This window comes from Formica exsecta, unplaced genomic scaffold (genome assembly GCF_003651465.1).
Source record: "Formica exsecta isolate Colony F162 unplaced genomic scaffold, ASM365146v1 scaffold395, whole genome shotgun sequence".
Lineage (NCBI taxonomy): Eukaryota > Metazoa > Arthropoda > Insecta > Hymenoptera > Formicidae > Formica > Formica exsecta.
Genome location: NW_021851188.1, coordinates 625,718 through 650,467, shown reverse-complemented (window position 1 = coordinate 650,467; position 24,750 = coordinate 625,718). Strand labels below are relative to the sequence as shown.

At 35.8% G+C, this 24,750-nt stretch overlaps 4 protein-coding genes across 6 annotated transcripts in view; 1 reads left to right on the top strand and 3 right to left on the bottom strand.

Annotated features, from left to right (window-relative positions):
- Positions 1-347: 347 nt before the first annotated feature.
- Positions 348-4,508, bottom strand: LOC115239814 (putative uncharacterized protein DDB_G0282133). The gene is made up of 3 exons (XM_029814573.1): positions 4,205-4,508; positions 3,875-4,081; positions 348-3,793 (listed from the first exon to the last, which is right to left on the bottom strand). Exons 1-3 carry the CDS (start codon positions 4,314-4,316, stop codon positions 1,557-1,559), a joined length of 2,556 nt encoding a protein of 851 aa, XP_029670433.1. The 5' UTR covers positions 4,317-4,508; the 3' UTR covers positions 348-1,556.
- Positions 4,509-5,545: 1,037 nt separating this feature from the next.
- Positions 5,546-7,850, bottom strand: LOC115239815 (gastrulation defective protein 1 homolog). The gene is made up of 2 exons (XM_029814574.1): positions 7,688-7,850; positions 5,546-7,613 (listed from the first exon to the last, which is right to left on the bottom strand). The coding sequence occupies exon 2, from the start codon at positions 7,610-7,612 to the stop codon at positions 5,651-5,653; it is 1,962 nt and encodes a 653-aa protein (XP_029670434.1). The 5' UTR covers position 7,613; positions 7,688-7,850; the 3' UTR covers positions 5,546-5,650.
- Positions 7,851-8,387: 537 nt separating this feature from the next.
- LOC115239800 (putative histone-lysine N-methyltransferase 1) lies at positions 8,388-12,212 on the top strand. The gene is made up of 3 exons (XM_029814541.1): positions 8,388-8,960; positions 9,371-9,513; positions 9,591-12,212. The coding sequence occupies exons 1-3, from the start codon at positions 8,770-8,772 to the stop codon at positions 11,255-11,257; spliced, it is 2,001 nt and encodes a 666-aa protein (XP_029670401.1). The 5' UTR covers positions 8,388-8,769; the 3' UTR covers positions 11,258-12,212.
- LOC115239796 (aryl hydrocarbon receptor nuclear translocator-like protein 1) overlaps positions 11,495-24,750 on the bottom strand; it is a 30,327-nt gene continuing 17,071 nt past the window's right edge. For 2 of the 3 annotated variants that reach the window (XM_029814529.1, XM_029814530.1), the window contains 13 exons: positions 24,540-24,750; positions 22,745-22,816; positions 20,662-20,899; positions 17,489-17,581; positions 16,705-16,822; positions 15,922-16,104; positions 14,974-15,220; positions 14,719-14,857; positions 14,427-14,545; positions 14,273-14,349; positions 14,032-14,195; positions 13,819-13,969; positions 11,495-13,554 (listed from right to left, as the gene is read on the bottom strand). In XM_029814529.1, coding sequence (XP_029670389.1) covers positions 13,370-13,554; positions 13,819-13,969; positions 14,032-14,195; positions 14,273-14,349; positions 14,427-14,545; positions 14,719-14,857; positions 14,974-15,220; positions 15,922-16,104; positions 16,705-16,822; positions 17,489-17,581; positions 20,662-20,899; positions 22,745-22,816; positions 24,540-24,750 — 1,997 coding nt within the window. In that variant the 3' untranslated portion in view covers positions 11,495-13,369. The remainder of the gene's footprint in view (positions 13,555-13,818; positions 13,970-14,031; positions 14,196-14,272; positions 14,350-14,426; positions 14,546-14,718; positions 14,858-14,973; positions 15,221-15,921; positions 16,105-16,704; positions 16,823-17,488; positions 17,582-20,661; positions 20,900-22,744; positions 22,817-24,539) is intronic. The other variant, XM_029814528.1, reaches the window with a different exon arrangement.

Below are 24,750 nucleotides of genomic sequence, written 5' to 3'. Positions count from 1 at the left end.
CAACGCAAAGTTCGATTTGTCGCAAATATTTGCAAAGTCGGTGAAATGCCACGATATCATTTTATTGACGCGATACTATCGCCCGCATAATTAAAGTACTTATAAGCTCGTAACACAAGCGAAACGCAAGCTGTTGTAATATTCGCGTATATTTTTCATTCTACAAGTTTATATAACTTTGTATAATAAATTTGTTTTTTGGCAGAAATTTAAAATATAATTTCCACATAAGAAGAAAGCTCGTCTAATCAAATTTACTTAAAACAGGAATCAATTATTTATATTTTCGAATATATCGAATGAAAGGAAATATTACTGGAATCATAAGGTAGCAAATCTTAAACTTGTTAGATGCCAAGTGTTTATTTTTATAACACGTCGATTCGTATATTTATATCAATCGCTATTTCGGAAAAGCTGTAATAATTATTTGAACTATTTCACACGTTTTTAATGTCCTAATAAATTACTTCATTTTAAGAAAAAAAAAGATTTTATAATAACTCTTGTGTATCAATCGACAATTCACCTAATGTTATTTCATCCATACTCATAAAGCAACATATGAATAATTTTTGTTGTGAACGCCGAGGAAAAACAAGAATTGTTTGCTCGCGCGGGAAGAGATTATCGTACAGAGCTAACGATTAGGATGGTATTTATAATCCCGCAGAGATCACAATAGATTTATATATAACATAGGCACGACATACGCACGTTAACCGGAATAAGTAAATAAACACGCGATATATACACATCGGATCGGTTAAAGTGGCTAAAATGGAAATACGAGTATCTCTCGAAGGCGTGGGAATAGTGCGTATCGAACGTCACACGTGTCCGAGGGACGCATGCCAAATGGGGCGCCGACAGAGACAGCGAGAGCACAAATATTGGCTGTTCGCGCGCGCGATGTACAAATAATTTCCGGCCCGTTCGATCGCATATATGATAGTTATTAATACTTAACGCATATAACACATATACACAATTGAAATGACACGAGATACAAATTCAAAATACATATATATATACATAAAAGAGAATTGTGTATTTATATAAGATTCCTGCAATATTATGTAAATATTTTAATCAACGGACTTACTTAAACAAATAAAGTCCGTCTTCTACTGTTGCTTGTAATTTTTGTATTTTTTGACTAAATGACAGTATTATATATAATATTATAAATAAAAATATCCATGTTCATTCAACAGTATAGTTTATATGCAAAACTTGTGTTATTTTTTAATGTCTTTCGCGGTTGTTTTTTTTATCTTACTTAAAACGAAAATCGATTATCTGTACTTTCAAGTAACAAATCTGAAAGAAAATATTTTTTTATATATTCTAGATTTTCTTTTAGATTTATCAAAAATATATTATCATTTATCTATTCTATATAATATTATTTTACATGGATTAATTATATATATACGGCAATCGACGCAATTTTATACAAGACATATGAACATTAAGAGCTTGAACAAAAAACACTTCATATATAACATTCTATCTCATTGCAGAATCATGTTTTCGCGTTATAGTTCAAATCGTTAGGTTTCCTCAAGCAAGGGAATGTGCAATTTTTCTGGATCAAAAGGAATATTTTGCTTGTTGCCAGGCAATAACATAGGAACCACTTTAATGCGAAACTCGTACGGCAAAAAATTCTGACAGAAATGATGAAAATCGTTACGGGTATTGATGATGTTTAAACGAGCCATCTCCTTCATCAGGGCTTCTAATTCGAGCTTGTAATTCTCATACTTTTTACGGCGCTTTATGATGGATACTATCTTGGACAGCAGCACCACGAATTTCTCGGATCGCACTCTAGTCGACAATTGATACTTCGGCTCCATGTGTTTCCACAAGAACTTATAAAGATGATCCGTAGCCCAGTGTTTTGGACGAGGGAGCCTTGGTGGTTTGTACACTTTTCCATTTACCAGGTATGCCTTATCCACTACCTTTGGAGAAATGTTCTTCTTCGTAGGTTGTTTACGTGTAGCACCAAAAAGTTTCACAGTTGTCGCTTTTAACGCAGATTCTTTCTTTTCGGTAGCCATTTTTATCGCGGCCATCTCGCGAATCTTTAATCTGTCTACCTCCGCCTTAATCTTCTCAAAATTCTCAGCATTGACAAATTGCGAAGTTAGCAAATTCCGAACATTCGATGTAGATGATGCATCTTTCGTTATAAAAGATTTGTGATCACTTGTAACTTTACGTGCTTCTATCTCATTAATATTTGTTCTATCAGCGAACGAAATTGCATTTGTATGGTCCTTCGAAATTTCAGAAATGTCTCTTATAGATTTACGACTAAACGAAAGTCGTTTCTTTTGTGATACATTAGATCTGTCTTCAATTATTATGTTTCTTTGTGAATTAGATTTTGATACATTCATGATGTCATTACTTTCTGAGAGTCTATTTGGTTGCACATTAAGATTTTCTGATACATTTTCCACATTTTTTGATGGTGATATTATAAGAGATGTATCAGAATCTTCACTTACACTTCCTGTTTTTGATAGTGGATAATTTTCCACCATTACCTGTTCATGTCCTTGACTAATTTCTGTTGTAATTTTATCTTGTTCAACAGAAATGCGATTATCTTCAGCTGGCACATCAATATTACTCTTTCTTGCATTGATATTGCTATCCTCCGTAAGTATGTCTTTGAATGGATTAGTCAGGTTTTTTTTATGTAAGATTGGAATTTTTGATTTCAGCTTCAAATGTACAGGCTTTTTAAAGTGAAATTCATTATTATCTAAAGATGAATTACTTGTATTTTGTTCAATATTATCTTGGACTGGTGCTGTGATGTCTAACGAATGTTTCTTAGTCGTTTTTAAAGATCTTGGGCTTCTACGAATAGGTGAACTTGCGAGCATGTTTTCATGTGTGACATCAGTCTTAGATGTCCTCCTAGATCTATTAACAATCTTTTTCGAAGGACTGCTTAATGATTTTGTTTTTAATGGAGATGTTGCACTATGAATATCAATCTCCTTATCCTGATTATGTTTAGACAAAGATGTATCTCTGTTTTCCTCAAGAACATCTTTAAAAGGATCATTACTCATACTTCTTCGCGCGCGTTGCATAAGATGGGATTTAAATTTAAAACGTTTACGTTTGCTAATTTCAGAAAGATCGCTTTCATCACTAGTTTCAACAGTCTTATTAATATCAAATGCATCATTATTTTCAAGCATTGTATTCGAAGTTGATAAATTTGAAGGACCAGCTTCATTATTCTCCAGTGGTAATGTTTGCGACACTTGTATTGCTTCCCTTTGATCATCAATACGATCCTTATTTGTATTAATATTTTGATGTATTGAACGTTTTGAAGATTTTTTTTCAAATGTGGCAGATTTTTTCCTAGCATTTAAACTATCATCTTCTTTTACTATATCCTGAAAGGGATTTTCACCACTTGGCCCTTCATCCCTTCTTTTCTTAAAAATATGTGGCTTTGATTTCAAAATATTTGGACTTGGACTTAAACTCAAATTTGAATTACCTTCCTTATTGTCATCTAACTTCTTTTCCGAGACTTCTTTATCTGAATTGCTATACAAATTGGAATACCGTGTTTGTTTCATTCGCCATTTTATTGGAATAGCTACTTCGGTATTATTTAAAGCATCCAAAAAAGCCTTACTATCACTCTTTCTACTTGCTACTCTCAATGGAACTTTTCTCTTTCTCAAACTGAGTTCTTTTTCTGATTCAGATGTTGAAGTTTCCAAAATATTATCTGTATTTATTGCTGAAAAAAAAAATATATATATATATATATCCTATTAGTATTATAACATTCACATTATAAAATTGTTTTGCGAAATCATACCTGCACTTAAGTTCGGTCTCGATCTTCTTGAAGTATTGCTTCTACTATTAGGGGATTCCAAATGTTTCCACCATTGTGATGTGTTGTGGTTAGATTCTAATTCCGAATCAAGATTCAGTTGTTGAGGTGTTTCATTTCTACTATTATATATTAAGGAATGCTGCGAAGACATATTTTCGTCAAAGTTCTTCCACCAATGTGCTGACTCTGTAAAAAAATATATTATATTGTTGAAATTTCATTAAAACTTTGTTCGCGAATTCAGTTCACAAAAAATAAAGTACTTAATAAGTCACATAAAGTAGAAAAACAAAGGGAAAATATTCTTACCTTCAGATATAATGCTTGTTTCCGGATCGAGAAATCTAGAGCTGATGGAATCATTTGATTTATTTTTGGAAAATTGTTTGGACAATCGATTAATAGTCCTTCTCTTAGCCATCACTTCTATTTATTTTGCCCTTAGAAATATCTGCATTAAAATTGAAGAGACGAATGTATGTTCAGATGTGGAATACAAATATAGAAAACTTATTGAAAATTTTTCTATATATATATTGAAAAAATGCGGGCCAGTTTTATCGCCGTTTGCCTTCGTAAACCATAGACGTATAAGATTATAGATAGTCCCTTCCTGAGAAAAACACAAAATCAGTGGTCCTTCCTCCGGTCTTTTGCGCATGCGCAATCTGCAGTAATACGTGTATGTATGTGTTTATAAAATATATTTGTATGCATATATAGTATATAAGTGCGAATATGTATATTTGTGCGTATAGTAATTAATTTTTATAAATGATATATATACATGTATCCTTTATTTATAAAGAAAGTATAATTATATATATATATATATACACATACGTATTTTCTCATTCTCGTGTAGTATATTTATAATGTGGTGGCGCTGCGCGTACTCGCGGCGTCGATGTTAGAGTCGCCGCGAATACGGAGGATGTGACGACGTGACGACGACTGTCTGTCGGGCATTCGAGAAACGCTAAACTAAATATTCTTGCGAGATTCTTGCCGTAGTCTATTTACGATAAGATCATCCGGGAAGCAGCGGGCCCGTTTGATGGGGATGGTGCTTTTTTATACGGTGAGTTTTTTAACTTGAGACTGCAAAATATCTGTAAAAATTAATATATATATGTACATATAAATATATATACAGGGTGTCCCAGATCATTTGGGACAATACTCGTGTGCAGATAGAGCGGACCAAACTGAGTCGAAAAATCCTCTATCATTTTTTTTTATAACGCTTAATAAAGGAGTTATTATTGAGTTAAGTCTGGTCAATCAGCGGCTCACCGACGTGCGCTCGGCTAAAGATCGGCGCTGATTGGCCAGACTTAACTCAATAATAACTCCTTTATTAAGCGTTATAAAAAAAAATGATAGAGGATTTTTCGACTCAGTTTGGTCCGCTCTATCTGCACACGAGTATTGTCCCAAATGATCTGGGACACCCTGTATATATAAGTAATATATCATACATGTCAGAGATATACGTGCAAAAAATTCTAATAAAAATAAAATATAAATAAAAATCATGTGCAATCCCTGTAAAAAAATTTATCAAATATAAAATTAAAAAATATCCAATATAATGTAAATACAATAGATTCTTACGAAACATGTATAACTTTTATAATACATATTTAATAAAGTTAGATCTTCATTTAATTAATTCATATATAAATCCTACTGTACATAATTAAATTGTTGAATATAATTACAAGTTACACAATGTACATAATAAATACAAGTTTATATCTTTTGTTTTTTATTACTCGGTCCGCTATCTTGATCGTCAGCTTGAAAAATTGTTTTCGGTTGCGTTGTCTTGTATGCGGGTGCGATCCAGTACGGTTCTTCCTCGGCTATTTTCGCATATTTCAGAATGGCTTCCCTAGGGTCTTGATCATCCTCTATTCGTTTACTCAATCCAAGATTGCGTATGACGTAAGAGCTGAGCGTTCCTCCGGAAGATGCTACTCTGCCACCCTGTCCGGAAGTGATAGGTAGATCAGGACGCCTCGATTTGACTGGATCCAGCCTATCCTTCTCCATCTGCTTGCGAACTGACTTTGGTCTATCCTGGCGGAACAGAGGAAGCGCATGAGGTGTTATAATCTGTTGGGTAGACATTATCTCAATGTGTTTCTGTTTCATGTGTGTCTTGACGACACACAGTTTGGCGCCTCTCATGCTCTTCTTGGGATCGTAATACACATTGACAATGCCATTGCCACAACCAACAAACACCTGATTCAATTTTGGATGCCACAAAGTCTTGATCACGTGTGAATTCGTCACAGGGATTTCTCTGACTAGATCAAATGTCTTACTCTCATAGAATAGCAGTCTGCCAGTCGTTTTTCCCTTACTCAACGATTCTCCAGTAACAATCATTGAATCATCTGGACTAAACATGCAATCTGTTGTGTCATAACGTGAAAACAATCCCTTTGCTTCAAAGACTGGCGATTTGAACGCTCGTAAGTCCCACAATTTCAAAGTATCATCACAACTTCTACTCGCTAGCATCTGTCCAAGATACGAAAAGCTCAAGCTTGATATCTCGTTACCTTGTGCATGGGCGCCTCTCAGCATGAGAGATGGATTCACAAAATTCTTTCTGCGATCCCACATCTGAATCGAACCATCTATACATCCGCACGCGATAGCTGCACCCTCTCGACTATAAGCGCAGGTGGTCGGTATAGTTTTCACACCATTCTGCGCTCTGCATTTTATCAGATTTTTATGCCCGCGCGGTCTATATAAAATCCATATTCTGCAAGTACTGTCTTGTGAACAGGTCAGATACTCTTCTTTAGTAAACGGATGCCAACAGCCGCTGTTCAAACTGGCGGTATGACCCTTTGTACGTGCCATATCTGTAATATACTGATCTCCCTTCACAGTCTCGCACTTCTCGAAGCCGTCCCGATCCAAAACTTTCGCCTGTGCCGATCCAGATATCACTAGTATCACATCTCCAGTCGTGGAATACTGCAAACATTTGATAGGATGATTCTCGCAGGGCTGCAAAGTCCTGAAACTCTTCATGGATGTATCCATACCGGCAAAATCCCAGAAACAGACGTCGTAGTCGACGGATCCAGATGCTAATCGAGCTCCGGATGGATCTGCAGCGATGGCGATGACCGCTTTGGTGCCGTGAGTCATTGAGACCTCGTGAGTACAGGGAATTTTGTCACTTAGCATTACTTCTTCCTCGGTATCGGACGATTCGTCGTCATCATCGTCGCTCTCGTCATTCTTCTTTTCTACATCCTTCTTCTTTTCCGCATTCGAATTAACGGGCAACAAAGATGGTAACGGTGGGCCAATAAAATCGTCGTCATCGTCGATTTCTTCGTTGTCATTCTTCTTGGATTCGGTATTTTCGTCGGAAGACTTGTCCGTCACAAGTGCAGTTGCTTTATTGCTGCTGATGGTCTTAGTGATGTTCTCCAGCATTTCCTGTACGTCGAACGACTTGGCTTTCTTACCGAAACCTGTAATGCCCATCAACTTCTGCATATTTTGAATCTCTTCCTCGTCCTCCGGCTTGATCTCTTCCATCTTCTTTACATTGTTTTCTTCACGTTTCTTGCCAAACGTGCCGAATCCAGAGCTGGAGACTTCGACAGATGCCTCGGTCGCCGGTTTTTCTAAATTGGCGCTTATCTTGCCAAAGGTTATAATCTTCTTCGAATTCATACTACCGATTTAATTATGACGACTTGGTGTTAAAGTTAGCACAGTATTTACTTACTTGTATAACATGACACTTACTTGTATAACAATAGGCGAAAAACCAAGAATTCAACAATATATATGCAATTTTATTTATTGTTCGTTCTTGTGTTTGTTGTGAAAAGTAATTTTCAGAGTAACCAACAATTGAATATGAGAAATGTCAAGCTCTGAGACTATGGCGATATCTGTTGGCCGGCCGTGAACTACTAGTTTCGTTTCCTACATATTTCCCTAGTGAAATAGAACTGATAATATCCCTATTTACATGCGTTGATTTCCATAGACATGAAATATATAGATAGACTTCATGTATAATCATGTGCGGCGTAGTGCAGGTGAGCAAATTCATTATCAATTTTTGATTTTAACCATGCAATTATACCTCGTGTTTTTATGTTATATATCGCGCAATTTTGTGATTTTGAAGCAAAATGGATTCTCAGATAAATAAAAAAATAACATGGTCCTTGCTGGAACTCACTGGACTCTTGGAAGAAGAGGATACTCATGTACATTTCGAGAGGACCACCAAGCATCTCACATTGCATCCGTACCATTTTTTTTTACGTGCACCTTGGCTCCCACTCCTCAACACTCGGTCTAGATATACTATGTCTATGGAACGGACAATGAATACCAGCCCTAGGATCTTGTCTGGCGATTTCTGTTGGCTGACCGTGAACTACTAGTTTCGTTTCCTACATATTTCCCTGGTGAAATAGAACTGATAATATCCCTATTTTACTTCTTCTTTCTTTTATGGCTGGTTGGGCATTAGTCGCCCATACACCATTGTTTCTTATGGGTTTGTAGAATATAAGCAAAACTTCTCTAAGAGAGGGGGGAGTCTAAAAAAAGGTCCAGACAAAGGACATACGCAGCACGCAAAAACTCGTCCGAACCCGACACGTTGTCAGTCGGAACTTATCCCTATTTTACATGTGATTTCCATAGACATGGAATATATAGATAGACTTCATGTATAATCATGCATAGCAGCCTTTAGTATGCATTAATGCGGCGTAGTGTGGGTGAGTGAATTGATTATCAATTTTTGATTCTAACCGTGCAATTTTAACCTCGTGTTTCTACGTTATTTCGCGCGATTTCGAAGCAAAATGGATTCTCAGACAAATAAAAAAATAACATGGTCTTTGCTGGAACTCACCGGACTCTTGGAAGAAGAGAATGCTCACGTGCACTTTGAGAGAACCACCAAGCATCTCGCGTTACATCCGTACCATTTAATTAACATTCAGCGAGGTCTGAATCAAATATTAAAATCATCATTGAACAGCTACGACAAAGAGTATGTAATATTACACATACATTCATATTTTACATATATTTTATGTATTTTATAAAAGAAAACACAGTATATTATTTATATCTTTCATATTTGAAGTGTTTTTTATCATTCATTCATAAACGTTAATTAAATCAGGATTTAATGTTTAAAAAAGTGAAAAATAGAAAGAAAGTCGGATTTATATTATTAATATGATTATTCTTGTTGCTACTTTGTTATTATTATTTCGTTATATTCATTCCTTGTATGTTTCAGTAGCATCACAAATAATTGCATACTTAGTTCTATTGTAAAATTATAAATATAAACTTTTCTCTTTTTAAGAATATATATTAAGATTTGTCTGACAAATAACAAATATTGTAAAATTTACAATAAAACTTAATTAAACAATTCTGTATTTTTTTTAGATTGAATGGATTTATGCTCGCTTTTAAAAATCCGAAATTACTTAGTAATTTTGGGGAGCTACTCTATGACTCTCCCTTTATCCATGTTGATATAGAAGCAGACTTTTATTTGTTTCGTCCAATGGTTGGATCTTTTCTAAAAGGTAAATTATACTTTTGTTGATTATCATATACTTAAAAATTAATTATAAAGAGATTTAAAAATATTTTTGATTTATAGGTATAGTGAACAAGAAAGGCTTGGATCATATTGTAGTCCTAGTGCATAAAATATATACTATATCTATTCCAAAACCGGATAATATGGAGGAATGGTTAGGAGATTCGGTGGAGATTGGTCAAGAAATAAGATGCTGCATAAATCATGTAGACAACAAGAGTAAGCCTCCTTTTATCTGTGCCACTTTAAATTCTGATTATTTGCAAGGCTGCAGATTATCACAGAGCATAAATAATGTCTATAATATGGAAAATGTTATTGAAAACCACAACTTAGATAGTACTATTAAGCTTGAGAAGACAAACAGTGAAATATCAGAAGATGATAATATTTCTGCTAAAGAGAAGAAACGTCGAAAGAAACATAAAAAGTCTTGTGAGATTAATACTTTTAAAAATACTAAATATGAAGATAATAATACGGATAGTACTATTGAAAGACATGATGTGAATAGCACTGACAATTCAATCAATGAAGATGATACAGTCTCTGATAAAGAGAAGAAGAAACACCGAAAGAAACATAAAAAGTTCAATGAAATTGCTTCAGAATCTTGTTTTAAAGATCAGACAAAAACCGAATCAAGCAACAATACAGGGAACGATATTTACAGGTATATCAAATGTGAAATTAATGATGATACAGACAGTATTATCGAAAATCAAAATCTGAATAATACTATCAAAATTGATACTTCAACCAATCAAATATTAAAAAGCGATACTATTTCCGAAAAAGAGAAAAGAAAATACCGAAGAAAACATAAGAAATCTAGTGAAAGTGATCTAGAATCTACTTCTGAGGATAAAAATAAATCTAAATTGAATAATAATGCAGAAAGTGATATTTATATAAATATTAAATGTGAAAATAATATCCATAATAGTGTTATTGAAAGCCACAATCTAGATAGTAGCATTATTAAGATTGACAGTTCGATGAATGGAATATTGGAAGATGATGCTTTTTCTGATAAAGAAAAGCAGAAATTTCGAAAAAAACATAAGAAATATCGTAAGATTAATCCAGAATCTATCTCTGACAATAAGAATGAAACTATATTGAGCAACAATACAGACAGCAATATTCACAAAAATATTAAATGTGAAGATAATATTCATGATAGTGCTATTGAAAGCAACAATCTGGATAGTAGCACTATTAAAATCGACAGTTCAACGAAGGAAATATTGGAAGATGATGCTTTTTCTGATAAAAAAAAACAGAAATTTCGAAAAAAACATAAGAAATATCATGAGATTGATCCAGAATCTATCTCTGAGGATAAGAATGCAACTAAATTGAACAATAATACAGATAGCAATATTCACAAAAATATTAAATGTGAAGATAATATCCATAATACAAACAGTGCTGAAAATTACAATCAGGATAGAATTATTAAAATTGAAAAATTAACCAATGAAATATCAGAAGATGCTACTTCCAACAGAGAGAGGACTAAACAGCGAAAAAAACGCAAGAAGTCTCCTGAGATTGATACAGAGAGTGAAGCTGCATCTGATTATTTAGAAAGTTACAAGAGAAAAAAAACATCCATATTTTCGGATTCAGAATCAAAAACTCATATCAAAATAAAAGCTGAGAAATTTGATTCAGATGTAGAGTTTAAAATTCCTATTAAAATAAAAGCAGAAAAAGTTTGAGTAAACTATTTTCTAACTGATACTAGAAATACCAATACTCGTACACAGATGCAACCTCTCTGATATAACACATAGACTTGGTTTCCTCTCCGACTATGTTCATACTGCGAGGAAAGTAAAAATGTATGGCAATATAATTATTTTTTTAATTAATTTGTATGATAACTTTACATTTTTTGACGGATCAACGATAAGTTTGATGATAAGACGAAATAATTATGTACAAAGTGGTACATACATGTAATATGAAACATAAAAATATTTTTATTAATAGATACAAATTATTTTAACGTACACAACGTAATTGTCGTCATGTACCCTGCGAATCGAAGATTTGTTTCATTTAGCTCTGAAACTATGTACTATCATCGTTGATTAATCAGAGAATTATGTAATTTTTCCTACAAATGTATATTGTATTACTGTAAATGTATACTGATTACTGTAAATAATCACAAATAATTTTTTTGTTTTTGTGCTATACATAAGAAAGATATTAGACATGTATATCTGCAGTGTATTCTTAAAGAGTTTAAGCTTTTTTTTTATACAAGAGAAAAACTTTCGCAATTTTTCGGATTAGTCCGAGAGAGAGAAAGAATTCATGCACCAAATTTATTCATACCGAATAGTCAACGTATCAAGATGTAAATATTTATCTCTTTTTTTAATGTTGGACAATAAATTACAGCAGAATGTTATATTATGTACATTAGAATTCTTATATTACTTTAACACACACATTCGCGTTTTTTATAAACATATTATTATAATATATTTTTTGATTCGATAATCGTACGTCATGGCAAAATAAAATATAATTGTGGCATTAGATGTATACTTTGCTCCTCAGGAGATTAATGTTATAAATTAAACTTTACGACAGATATTGCGTTTCTAGCCCGATAATCCGGAAAGCGATTTGCATAATGAAAAAAAGAAATCTCTTATCCTATATGTTCATTGAGTTTAAGAGTTTTATTTTCGAGATTGTTTGTACTTCATGATTGTTTTTCATCCTTTCGTATTTCATTGATAGCCAACAATATTCGAGAGAAAACCACACACACATTATATATATATAGTTTTAAAAAAATCACAAACTTTGAGAAGCTAATCAATTGCTGTTCCTATCTTCTTTTTCAGTAACAAAACAATGGAAAAATATGAAACTTAACTACGATCTATTTAACGGTGATCTTTGTTCAGTTCACACATCGATATTTTCGGCATCATTCAAAATAGCGTAATACAAAACGAAGAATGTCGAAAATAACAAGCGGTTGCTTGCGCGATGAGCGTTGCTCATTTTCCCACGTTACAAAAAAAATATCTTATAATTTTCCAATCTATTATTTGCGCATATAAATGCATATATTAAAGTATAAATATTCATATTTATTTTTTATCTTTACAATAACGCATTAATTAAACGCGAGCAACCGCGACGCGCGCACATATTTCGGCGAATCTCGTATTCACTGGCGGTTGACATTTTTTCGAAATTCTTAGGAAGAATTGCTTCGAAAATTGCGCGCAGACGTTTCATTCGGTTAGATAAAAGCCTCTTCAGAACAGAGAGATATTCTTCCGAACATATATATATATATATATATATATATATATTCTTACAATTTAATTAGGTACACTGAAACGTTATATCACACGCGTACGTACACACGTGTCTACGTATTTATACGTATAACGTCAATTTGTCACTAAAACGTTAAAATTACTATTCACACGATATTGTCCGCACCATTATCACCACTATATACTTTTTAATGTAGGGTTTCGTCTCAGCATTCGCCTGTTTCTCATTGCTGACTACCACGAATTACCTCGCCGTACGAACACCCCCTTTTCAAAAAGATTGACGACGAGAGATAGCTATATACATAGTTGTATGAATTCACGATTATTTTTTCTCCGTTGAAAGAATGTCGTTAGTTGAATCGATCGCGATAATTCCGTTTAGAAACTACACAGTTTGCTTAATTTAACACAATTCTTATTACTTACAAGCACCATTTTTCAGCACCAAGTCTTGTTTCGAACATTCTGTTCGACCAAGATGCGTCTCGTTATCCACATTCTAAAACGCGTACAACACTATGGCAACGGCCAGGGCAATCCGGAAAAGTCCACAGGACCACCTAGGCCCGCGTCCGCCTCCAGCAGACTCATAATGACGGCCATCGCTGCCTCGTCGTTGCCGTCAGAGGGAATCGGATTTGGCGATTCATTAATCGTGGTGCCTCCAATCATATCTATCATGTCCTCGTCTGGTGACGCTCCTGAAAGAAAGTGGATGTTACGTTGTGCGTGATATTACTAATATACACGGTTGTTCTGTGTGACAACAGAATCGGCGCTACATTGCCGTGCGGTAAGCAAAACAGTTAAAAACGCAAGCGCGTTTCTCTTTTCTATATGTATATATATAGATACATAGTCGCAAACTTCGCTCTCTCTCTACAATCTCTTCTCTTCTCTGAGTAATTTTGGCAATCGCACTACACACCAAGAACCGACTCCTTAGAGACAGTAATAGCTATGACCTTGGTCATTCGCGATGCTGTTGAGCTGCACATTGTTCGCTACGTGGTTGAACGTTGACGTGGGATTGCTGCTACAATTGTCGTTGCCAATGCTGCTTGGCTGGGACACGTCGGGTACCCTCTCCGGCGACGTCGTCGTCATGATTTGCGACTTTAATCAAAAGCAGATAATAAAAAACTTGAGTCGGGACTGATGGCCTAAAACATATTTACCTCTGTGTTTATTAAAGCGGGCTCTGTCACAGCTGGACCAGGACTACTACCCGAGGAAGAATCTTCCCCGCGTCTTTGTAGGTCCAGTACCTCTTCCGCTATCTGCCGACCGATCTTACTTACCTCCACGTGGCTCGAGATCAGTCTCTCTAATCCACCATTACCTGCAAGTTCAAAAGCGATCTCAGTTACTTCGGTAATATTCTTACGATTTTGCGAAAGCACGTATTTTCACACTTACTCTGCGTAAAATAATCGTAATTGTCCTGCACACTTGAATCCCCGGATCCATTATTTCCACTCGGACGCGCATCGCAACTGAAAAAAGTAATAGACAGCTCTTTATACAATATCATCGCGCGAGATGTGCGAGGGATGACATAATCGTTACTCACAAGATAGCAGAATTCTTGGCGATTAGATACTCGATATCTTTGGTCCATGGATTTCTGAAGGATTTCCACTCGGATTGCAGTCTGACAAAATTCGCATCCTTACTTCTGAACCTGTAGAACTGCAAGAAAAATAGCACAAGTTTTGTCACGTAGTATGAGATATCTACATAAAAATGTATAATTCTCGATTAAATCGCGGAAACGCGAATATTTAATGGCGGATATAGTTATAATTTTAATACAGTCGTGTATCATTGCAAAAAAGCGATTGTAAATGATTGATATTAATTACCTGTGTGGTAACGCGCTCAGAGGTCTGCAACGCGGCTTTGTGAGACTCTGCTAGATGAGGAATATCGTCGTGGTGATAGTATTCGTACATACTAGTGCCCAGCAGTTCCTGAGGTAGAAAGCCCAATACTGGAGTAGCTCTAAACGACCGAGAAAGATTTTTTTTTCATATCGATATATGTACACGAAATGTACGATAAAGCTTCGAAGATTGTCCGAGATAGTGGCCTTTAAACAATTTATCTAAACAATATACCTTTGGTCCACGAACAGAAATTTGCCATCCATCGCGTGTCGTGAGATGAACTGTATGGGTCTTAAATGGGGTTTTCTCGATGACAATGCAGCCGTCGATATCGCCATTTGGACTCGACCGACCGCGACCAGGCAGGACAAATTACAAACTTCACCGTCGACCTCGCCTTCGTGCTCCTCGAGACCGATCTTCGCGGGCGCCCAAGATTTTAGATAACCCGTGCATTGAATCACGCAGTACTTCCGATCTGAAACGTGTATTTATATCAATTGAGATTTTGCATTCACAAAATTTACAAATAATATATATCTCCACTGTATTATATAATTAATTACAAACATATAAATGTATTATTATTTTATACACAGGCTTCGCTATATCTTTCGTATATATTTATATATAGAAGATAAAATTGTAGGGGACGAGTAAAGAAGAGACTTTATGATTGCCGACGAGCTATTTATGATGAGAATATATCGACGACCCTTTCACCGGTGACTATGATACTGTACGGTCTCCACTTTTCACCTTTGACGAGCCACGTGGCAAGCATCGTTCATATCATATCTCCGATCGTGCGTGCGAGTTAGTGTCCGAAAGACAGATTTACATCTCCGTTTCAAACCCTCTGAATCGTCGCGCACATATTTTTCCGCACTACAAAATATCTCGTTTTTCGAGAAAGAAAATTGAATGTCTTTGATAGAAAGACACGGGCGTGAATTCTTTCTTTCTTTCTTCTAAAAAGCTATTGTGTCATTTTACAAGAGTACATAATGATAAAACAGTCATATTGCGCTTCAATTGCAATCTGTATAAAATATAAGATTTCTTAATCCGCGCACAATGTGATCAAAATCAGATTTTTAATTTTGCTTTCTTCCCTGAATTTTGCGTGCAAACTCAATTACAAAGGATTACGAGAATTCGACAATTAATCGTACTCACCTACGTTTTGCTGCTTCTTCCGCCTATGACAGCCAGTGGTATTGTCGACTTCCTCTTTCACTTGCATCTCGCCGCAACGGACCCCGTCGACTTTACGCTTCATCCGACAGAAGAAGGATCTTCGCGCGCCAGGACAGAGTCGTGATACGCCCTGGGGCACATCGGTTTTCACCGGTAACATAGCTGAAACAATCGGGATGACAGAACAAAAGTCCGTCCATCGATCGTTTGCTTTTACTTATCGTCATTTCTCGTGCAAATATCTTTTTCTTCCCTTCTATATTTTTATCATATCTCTCTTTATCGCAGAAACCTTTAATTACAAGGCTTTCGTGTTGTAATTATTAGCTTTAAATACTCGGAGGATTAAAATTCTCATTACATATGCAGATCGCGATGTAATGTCCGAGGAATCCTGACATTAGACCCGTTCGGCGACTCTTCGTCTCCTTTGGCGTAGAACTTTCGCAATGCTCTTATCTGGTAGGCACGCTAATTCAAAGATATTTATCGACAGGACTTATACGCGAGCAAATGCTGCCGAGCGACTGACATTTATCAGGTGAAGGTGGATGCGCGCGCGTGAAAATAATAATTTGCGCTCGCAATGATTGACGCGCCAAGCGTGAGGCAACGTCTCGAAAGAGATGCTATAATTGATGGTTTGGAGGCGAAAAGTTTCCACAACCGGAGGAGTTATCGTTCGCGCGCAGCTAGTTGATCAACCGAATGGAGATTCGGAGAGAGTTGCTGCAGCAACTTATTGTCACAGTAGGTACTTACTTTTCGCATCGATTAATCGCTCCCTCGGACTGAGATCGGAGGACGAGAGCTGCTCCTTTACCTTCGCGACATCCTTCGGATGTAGAATGTCGAACCAGCTTTGACCCAACAAGTCACTCTGCAATTGACATAAATATTTCAAACAGTTTTGTGAAAATTTCCAAGAATTAACGTAATATAATCGAATCAAGAGATCACACAACACAACTATTGTGTTAATTATGTTAATTTCTAAAGAAAGAATTCACCTTTAATAAATTAATAGTCTAGACACTTATTTAATTTACATATGTATATAGCAATTTAAATAGCTTTATCCTCGATTATCCAGAATTTAATTACTCCATGGCAGACATTTAAAAGCGCAAAAATGACAAGTGGTTGATAAAATCGCGAATTAGAATGTTGTGACATGATAATAGCAATTGCTGTCAGTCAATCCAACAGTAAATACACGTTTCATATACAACATTTACTTAATTAAATTAATTACAGTCAATGGAATTCCAATGAAATTACGTAATTTAATTTCAACATTTATTTAATTTATTAAATTTCATTAAAAGATATTATCATTTATAGAAATATTTATATATAAATGTAATTTATATTAATATATATAATTTTTCGTGTAGAAATTTTTGAGAACCGGAGATTCGTATGCGCGCATACGAATAAACTCGTTTTATATACGCAACTCGATATTTTACGTACGCTACATTAGAATCGCGGTTTGAAGAGTAAAAAAAATTTAAGAGTTAAATACAGTGGTAAACTTCCTCACCTGAGAATAATTGAGAGTCTGCGAGACGGATTCGGAAACGTAGAGGATTCTTCCACGATCGCAGCCTACTACGAAGACAAAACCCTCCGCGGCCTGAAATAAAATAAGTTGCTTTCCGTTTTGCTGTTGAGATGAAATTATTTGTAATTAAAGAGCTCTTATACTTTTCTGTGCCTTGAATTTATTATTTCTAAAAATTACAGATTGTACGAGCTTTTATTATAAACTTTTCGCGAATTTATAACGCATAAATTCCATTTTTGAAGATATAGATTCAAGACGATAGTATTTTAGTAATTTAACAGTACTTTTTTTTTAAACGCGAGATTTTGACGGATATACCATAGTAAGCCAGCTGGATTAACTTTTCTGAAAAATATCGCGTGACATTTCGCGTCCTGGGTGCTCGCGATTCCACGGGTGCAACACAATCGCCTCGATGCTGTATCGTTTATCGTTGCACCAGCTAGACCCTTAATAGCGTTCGCATTGCGTAATCGCGCACGGTGTTTTCGATACCTCGTCGATCGTATGTAACATTCATTAATGTCAATGAAACAGCTTGAAGAGCCACGTTCGCGTTCTGTTGCGACATAAATACGCTCGAATTTCATGCTCGTTTCTTTTTACAGTTTCTTTATTCGCACACCTACGCGTTTCTCTTTGTTTCATAAGATTCACCAGGTAACGTCATCAGAAATCCCAATCCGTACAATCTTCGCGAAGATATCACATGATACTGATTAAGCCCTGATTATGTTTAATCATTGAATTAATGATCACAATAATTACCCAATATTTGTTGCGGGTGGATGGCTTGACGTAATTTATTCCCAAACTAAGCCGGATCTCGACGGTAATAAAACGTATCGATTCACAATGGAGGGATTTATGCTGCAGTTATGCGCGTTTAAAGCACCATGCCGATCTGACTTGGTATGTCGGGCGGGCGTGGTCATTCTCACTTCTCTCGGATATTTTCCTACGGCGAACGAGCGAGAAAAACCCCGATAAAAGATAAACGTGTGCACACGTACATGCATGACAATGAGAAATATCTGGATCCGAGAGCGCGAACTTTATACATGCTGAATCTGGGGTGAATAGAAGTTATTTCTCGGTTGTCGTAATATTTTTTTCGTGTCGCGCGATCTTCCAAGGGAAAAAGAGAGAGAGAAATTAATATTGGCGTAAATTTTATAAGGAGACAACTACAATTATCCGTAGACGTAGCAAAGTGCATGTTTTACATCGTTTATAATGACACGTGTCATTTTTTCTACGCCTACAAAATCAAAATCTGACTTTGTAGAAGCTATAGTGATACCCAATGAATTTCAATTTCCACGTTTAAGAAGGGGAAGGATTTCTTTATTATTATACATATTTTTCTCTCCAAACGACTTCTTAAATTCGCAAAGAAATACTCGAATGAGTAAGAAACTGATGAAACTCTAAGATTAATTCAATACGTTTACTATCGCTTAAAAATCCAAGAAAGGCATAAATGCGTACAAGCTAGTTTGCAATTTTTCTACTTGTTGACACGAGTCCTTTGCGTTCTCTTTCATACTAATTGGTTCGGAATTGAAGGCGTAGGTGATTTGAGAGCGCCTCGGAGAGACTAAAGTACTATTATCGCGATCCTATAAATCCACATGCTTCGAGCCTTTCCTTTCGCCGGCACGAGACCAAATTCAATAAAAATCTGTAGCACGCGGGAGAAAGGGAGTTATCCGCCGCTGGTTTTATCTCCATTCGATCTCGTGCAAAAGGATTACAAAAGACACCAACGGTCTCTTACGAACCGCGCGAAAATACACATCATATGTAAATTTCACGTTAATGATACTAGAAACTAGTGCATTGAATTATATCGATACGATCGTTTAACTTGCTTAATTATCGCATATATAACTGTCGAATAATTTAGAAATATCGCTCTTAAAATTAAGCAAAAAATTAAATGAAAGATAATGCGACGAAACAAGCGCACATATTTCATTGATTTACCATGACAGTTTATAAAGAAAAACGTATATACGAAATTTTAAATTTCATGCTTGCAATTGTCGAAGATAGAATTATAAAAAAATAGAATTATTTTTTAGTTTCTCAAAATTATTATATAATAGAAGGAGACCATTACATCTATATTTAATACTTCCTCGTTCGATCATATTTTTATTGGTAATCGTAAAAATTAAATTTGCAACACCGTTTTTATGTACATAAATATTAAAAATTGGACTCACTTGAAGTATGAGCGTCTTGAGTTCCTGATCGCTGAGAAATGCAGGTTTATAGTGACCCTCCGTGTATGAGGTAACTGCACCGAGGATGGTTTTGAGATGCTGCACCGCCATTCGCAGCACGGTCAACTTGTCCAGCTTTCGAGACATCGCGTGACACATTGGCACCATCGCCGAGAGCTCGGTGATGTACGTGTTCATCTTGTCTCTCCTGCGTTTTTCAATTTCACTGTGGTTCTGCCTGAAGACATAGATCCAGCTTTAACTCTGTATTTTGACAGAGACGAAGATTGGAAAGTGAAATTTATTATTTATATCTTTGTCTCAAGCTCTCAAAATACTTTCGCCGGCACGAGACCAAATTCAATAAAAATCTGTAGCACGCGGGAGAAAGGGAGTTATCCGCCGCTGGTTTTATCTCCATTCGATCTCGTGCAAAAGGATTACAAAAGACACCAACGGTCTCTTACGAACCGCGCGAAAATACACATCATATGTAAATTTCACGTTAATGATACTAGAAACTAGTGCATTGAATTATATCGATACGATCGTTTAACTTGCTTAATTATCGCATATATAACTGTCGAATAATTTAGAAATATCGCTCTTAAAATTAAGCAAAAAATTAAATGAAAGATAATGCGACGAAACAAGCGCACATATTTCATTGATTTACCATGACAGTTTATAAAGAAAAACGTATATACGAAATTTTAAATTTCATGCTTGCAATTGTCGAAGATAGAATTATAAAAAAATAGAATTATTTTTTAGTTTCTCAAAATTATTATATAATAGAAGGAGACCATTACATCTATATTTAATACTTCCTCGTTCGATCATATTTTTATTGGTAATCGTAAAAATTAAATTTGCAACACCGTTTTTATGTACATAAATATTAAAAATTGGACTCACTTGAAGTATGAGCGTCTTGAGTTCCTGATCGCTGAGAAATGCAGGTTTATAGTGACCCTCCGTGTATGAGGTAACTGCACCGAGGATGGTTTTGAGATGCTGCACCGCCATTCGCAGCACGGTCAACTTGTCCAGCTTTCGAGACATCGCGTGACACATTGGCACCATCGCCGAGAGCTCGGTGATGTACGTGTTCATCTTGTCTCTCCTGCGTTTTTCAATTTCACTGTGGTTCTGCCTGAAGACATAGATCCAGCTTTAACTCTGTATTTTGACAGAGACGAAGATTGGAAAGTGAAATTTATTATTTATATCTTTGTCTCAAGCTCTCAAAATGAAAAACAAAAAATAAAAAAATATGAAACTTATATGTATGGCTTTAAAATAAAAATTAATATAGACTTCTTTTTATAGGGACTTATTGTTAGTGTTATAAAATTACAGAATTTATAGTAGAAAACCGTAGCTAGGAAATATATAATTGATATATTATGAGTCTACTTTTCTTATCTATTGCTATTTATAAGTTTATTAATGGAAAAACTGGAATTTTACGAACAGAGTTTAATACAATTCATCGCTTAGTCATCGTCGATATAGTAATATAACAACTTTCATAGTTGCATAAAACAGGCTCATGTAAGAAATTTTATTTGTGTATGTCCATTAAAAAGTAAGATATAAGTATAAATTATATAAGTTATACAACATATATGTGAGTTCGATAATTTTTTTAATATTCTTTTTAAGAAGGGTCACGATCACGAATGATTCTAATATTTCATCCAGGCCGCTGTTATTCTCTCTCATATTTCAACCTTTTCATTTCTCACGTAAGTTCCAGGAATTAAATGTATGTACACGTACACTTTCGTTACGTTAATCGCGCGGAATCCTATTGCCATCGTCGTTCCATGCAAACAAGAAATGGAAACAAGATCGGAATCGTGCCGAGCTACCGAACGACGGTATAGCAACGTATCTCGTCGACTTCAGCAAATTTTCTGCTTCTAAAGGTCTCCCAGATCCACGTGGATCTGGGATCCACACGCGTTTTAACTCCAAAGTTATGACGGCGTCGACTTCCTCATAAACAGCTCAACGGACAGACTCGAGCAATCGCGTGGATAACAATGACGATCGGCAACAACGATTCAACCGGTAAAATAAGGTTCTTTTTAGAACGCGCTTTGTAAATTTGTCTCCAAAGAATTCGCATTCATAGTACACGCAAGGATAAATTGCACGGCGGAAATTGTTGCGGTGGCGAAAACTGGTTTCGCTCAACTATGTCCGACTTTCTGTCATATCGTAATTATATCCTGATTATGCGATCATATCGTAATACATATCGTAATATCCGTTATATTTTTACATTCAGCTTTAATGAGTCTATAAAACGTATGATACGTTATCTCTCGGTTACCGATCCTTTGTCGAATGTATATAAGATGAAAAAGAAAGAGAAAGAGATTTCTTTTATATTATAATATATTATATGTATATATATATATATATATATATATATGTAAAATGTATATATAATATATATGCAATATATATTATAAATAGCGAACCGTGTAAAGAAGCTTTAAGAATATCTAAAAATCATCCGATAAAATGTCCAAAGGATTAAGACATCTTTTAGATATTTTTTACAGAGACTTTTTAAAAATTTTCTTTCAAATATATTTGTGTAACGTCTCCAGATAAATTCGCTTTAGTTCCTAACAGATTCCTTTAATTGTTAATGCGCAATAGACGAGCATATTGTGTTAAAGCGCAAACAAACCGTTCGAACACTTCAAAATCGAATGACTGCTCGAAGCGACAACACTTCGCATACAACATGGCATATAATACAGTGGATTAATGACGTCACTGATGAAGCCAAAGCAAAGAATCAAGGTAGGTCAAGGTTGTACTCACCTTGACAATATCTGACATAATACTACGTAATCGCGCTGACTGACGTTGCATTTGAAAGCGATCGATTGAGTCGATTGAGAATCACGAAACGCGTGTCGCTCAGAAATTCCGATCGCTAAATATTATTATATTTTTCTCTTTCGGCACCACTTACTTTTTACTATCGTCATTTGTGCGAACAGATTTGGCGTCGTCTCCCAGATCGTCCAGGAGATCACTTCCAGCGCTGAAACAAATATAGATAATGCTTCGTCAAGACAATTATCGCAAGAAAATTAAATAACCGATATAACGTAATAAGTCATGAGTTAATAAACATTAGATATGATACTCTGATCATTCTATAACTTCGTTCTCTTCTGCGAGATATAAGTCCACCAATTTACACACGCGTAATAATCTAAATACGTAATTGGTGAAGTCCCACCGGAACGACCAAAATTCGGTCGAAACACATCACAGAGAAATAATTTCTTTGATAATTTATACAATCTTCGCGGAGGGTGTTACCCCTTTGACGGGGAATTTCGCGAAGTTTCGCTCATGTAGAGCTTCCTCTCTCCCTTCTTTTGTATCTCGAAGCTCGAAAAGTCGCACGTGGGTTTCTCGTTTCTCGCGAGACGAAACATTCGTCTTCAATTTCTTCGTCGAGAAAGATTCGTCTCGGAAATGAGACGCGCGTAGATATTTACGAGAATAAAAAAGGCGTATGCATTTGCATCTCAATCTCGTTTAGTGTCATGAATGATCATTCTCGGCTCGAGTACGTATATCTTTCTAATGTTTACAAGTTTATAAATTTTATTATTGCGAAAAATGTCAACTACTTTATCTCCGGATTGATTCCAGCTGGGGGGAGAGGGGGACGGCAAAAAATTCAACAAGATATGAACATATTGCGCGGATGATGCAAGACGGGATGCACAAGAAGATATCGCTCGATGATAATCGCACTCAATGTCAAATCGAGTTAACAATTTTCAACGATGCTATTTGTGATGAATATACGTAACCCGCACGCCATCCCGAACAAGGTAATGGATGTAATCGCCGTAGGCAATTTCGACCAGCTGAGGTCTCGGGAGAGAGAGAAGGCAAATCTTGCGTCCTATCAACGATTAAGTTAACCCTTTGATTGCGTACGCGATACCTTGATTGACTAATTACTCGAAGTTATCGGGTATTTTGCGCGGAACATTTCGAAACATTGCTATTGATGAATATCGAGAGAAATGGAATGCAGGAAGAGGCGAGAAGGGAGGAGGAGTGAGAGGGAGAGGGTAGTTGCTAGTTGTGTTGTTTGCTGTGTGAGATTTCAGACTTGGCTTGGAGACATTTGATGGGCTTCGTTTCGCGAGCCACGCACGCCATGCTAATGTGTAATATTCCGATATGACTTCCATCTACGTGCTCTACTCGGAGCAAACCGCTGACTTTATGTGCCGAGAAACGGAGCGATTGTTACCATCGACACCGAATTCTTAGACGCATTTGCCTTCCTCCATGGACAAAGAAACGTTATTCCATGAGATGCAAAATTCCGCGTTAAGATCCTCATTTCTAGCACTCTAGCTATTTTTTATTTAAAAACAGACAACGATAAAATGAATCAAAAAAATCACAATTGATTGCATTTAACTTTTTTATCTAACAAATTTAATAAATAAACTGATGAGATCTTTAGATATTACATTAAAATCGAATAAGCAGCTTACGTTTTACGTTATAAAAAAAAAAATATTTAAATTTAAAATACTTTCCTCAATTTAAAAACAGTTTAAATTTATTAATAATGATGTAACGTATTGTCGACAGTAGCGATAGTTTAACGACCCGCCCCAAGTTTAATTAGAATCGCCTGGTTTGATAGAGATCGGTGAAATCAACTGTTAATCCCTTAGAGACAGGAGCTCTCAAGGTTCTTCGACATATGTTATGATTAAACTTACTGGCAAGAAAGCTTCCGCTTCCTAGGGATCGGCGCAAACTCGTCCGAGGTATTGGTCATCGGTTGATGGCTAGTCGTGGACGTGCTATGGTGATGCCGATGATGATGATGATGATGATGGTGATGATGCTGGTGATAGTAGTGGCCGGAGGCGGGTGCCTGCTGGTCGGGGATCATCGTCGGGGGTGTCTCCATGTGCCGGGGCGGTTCAG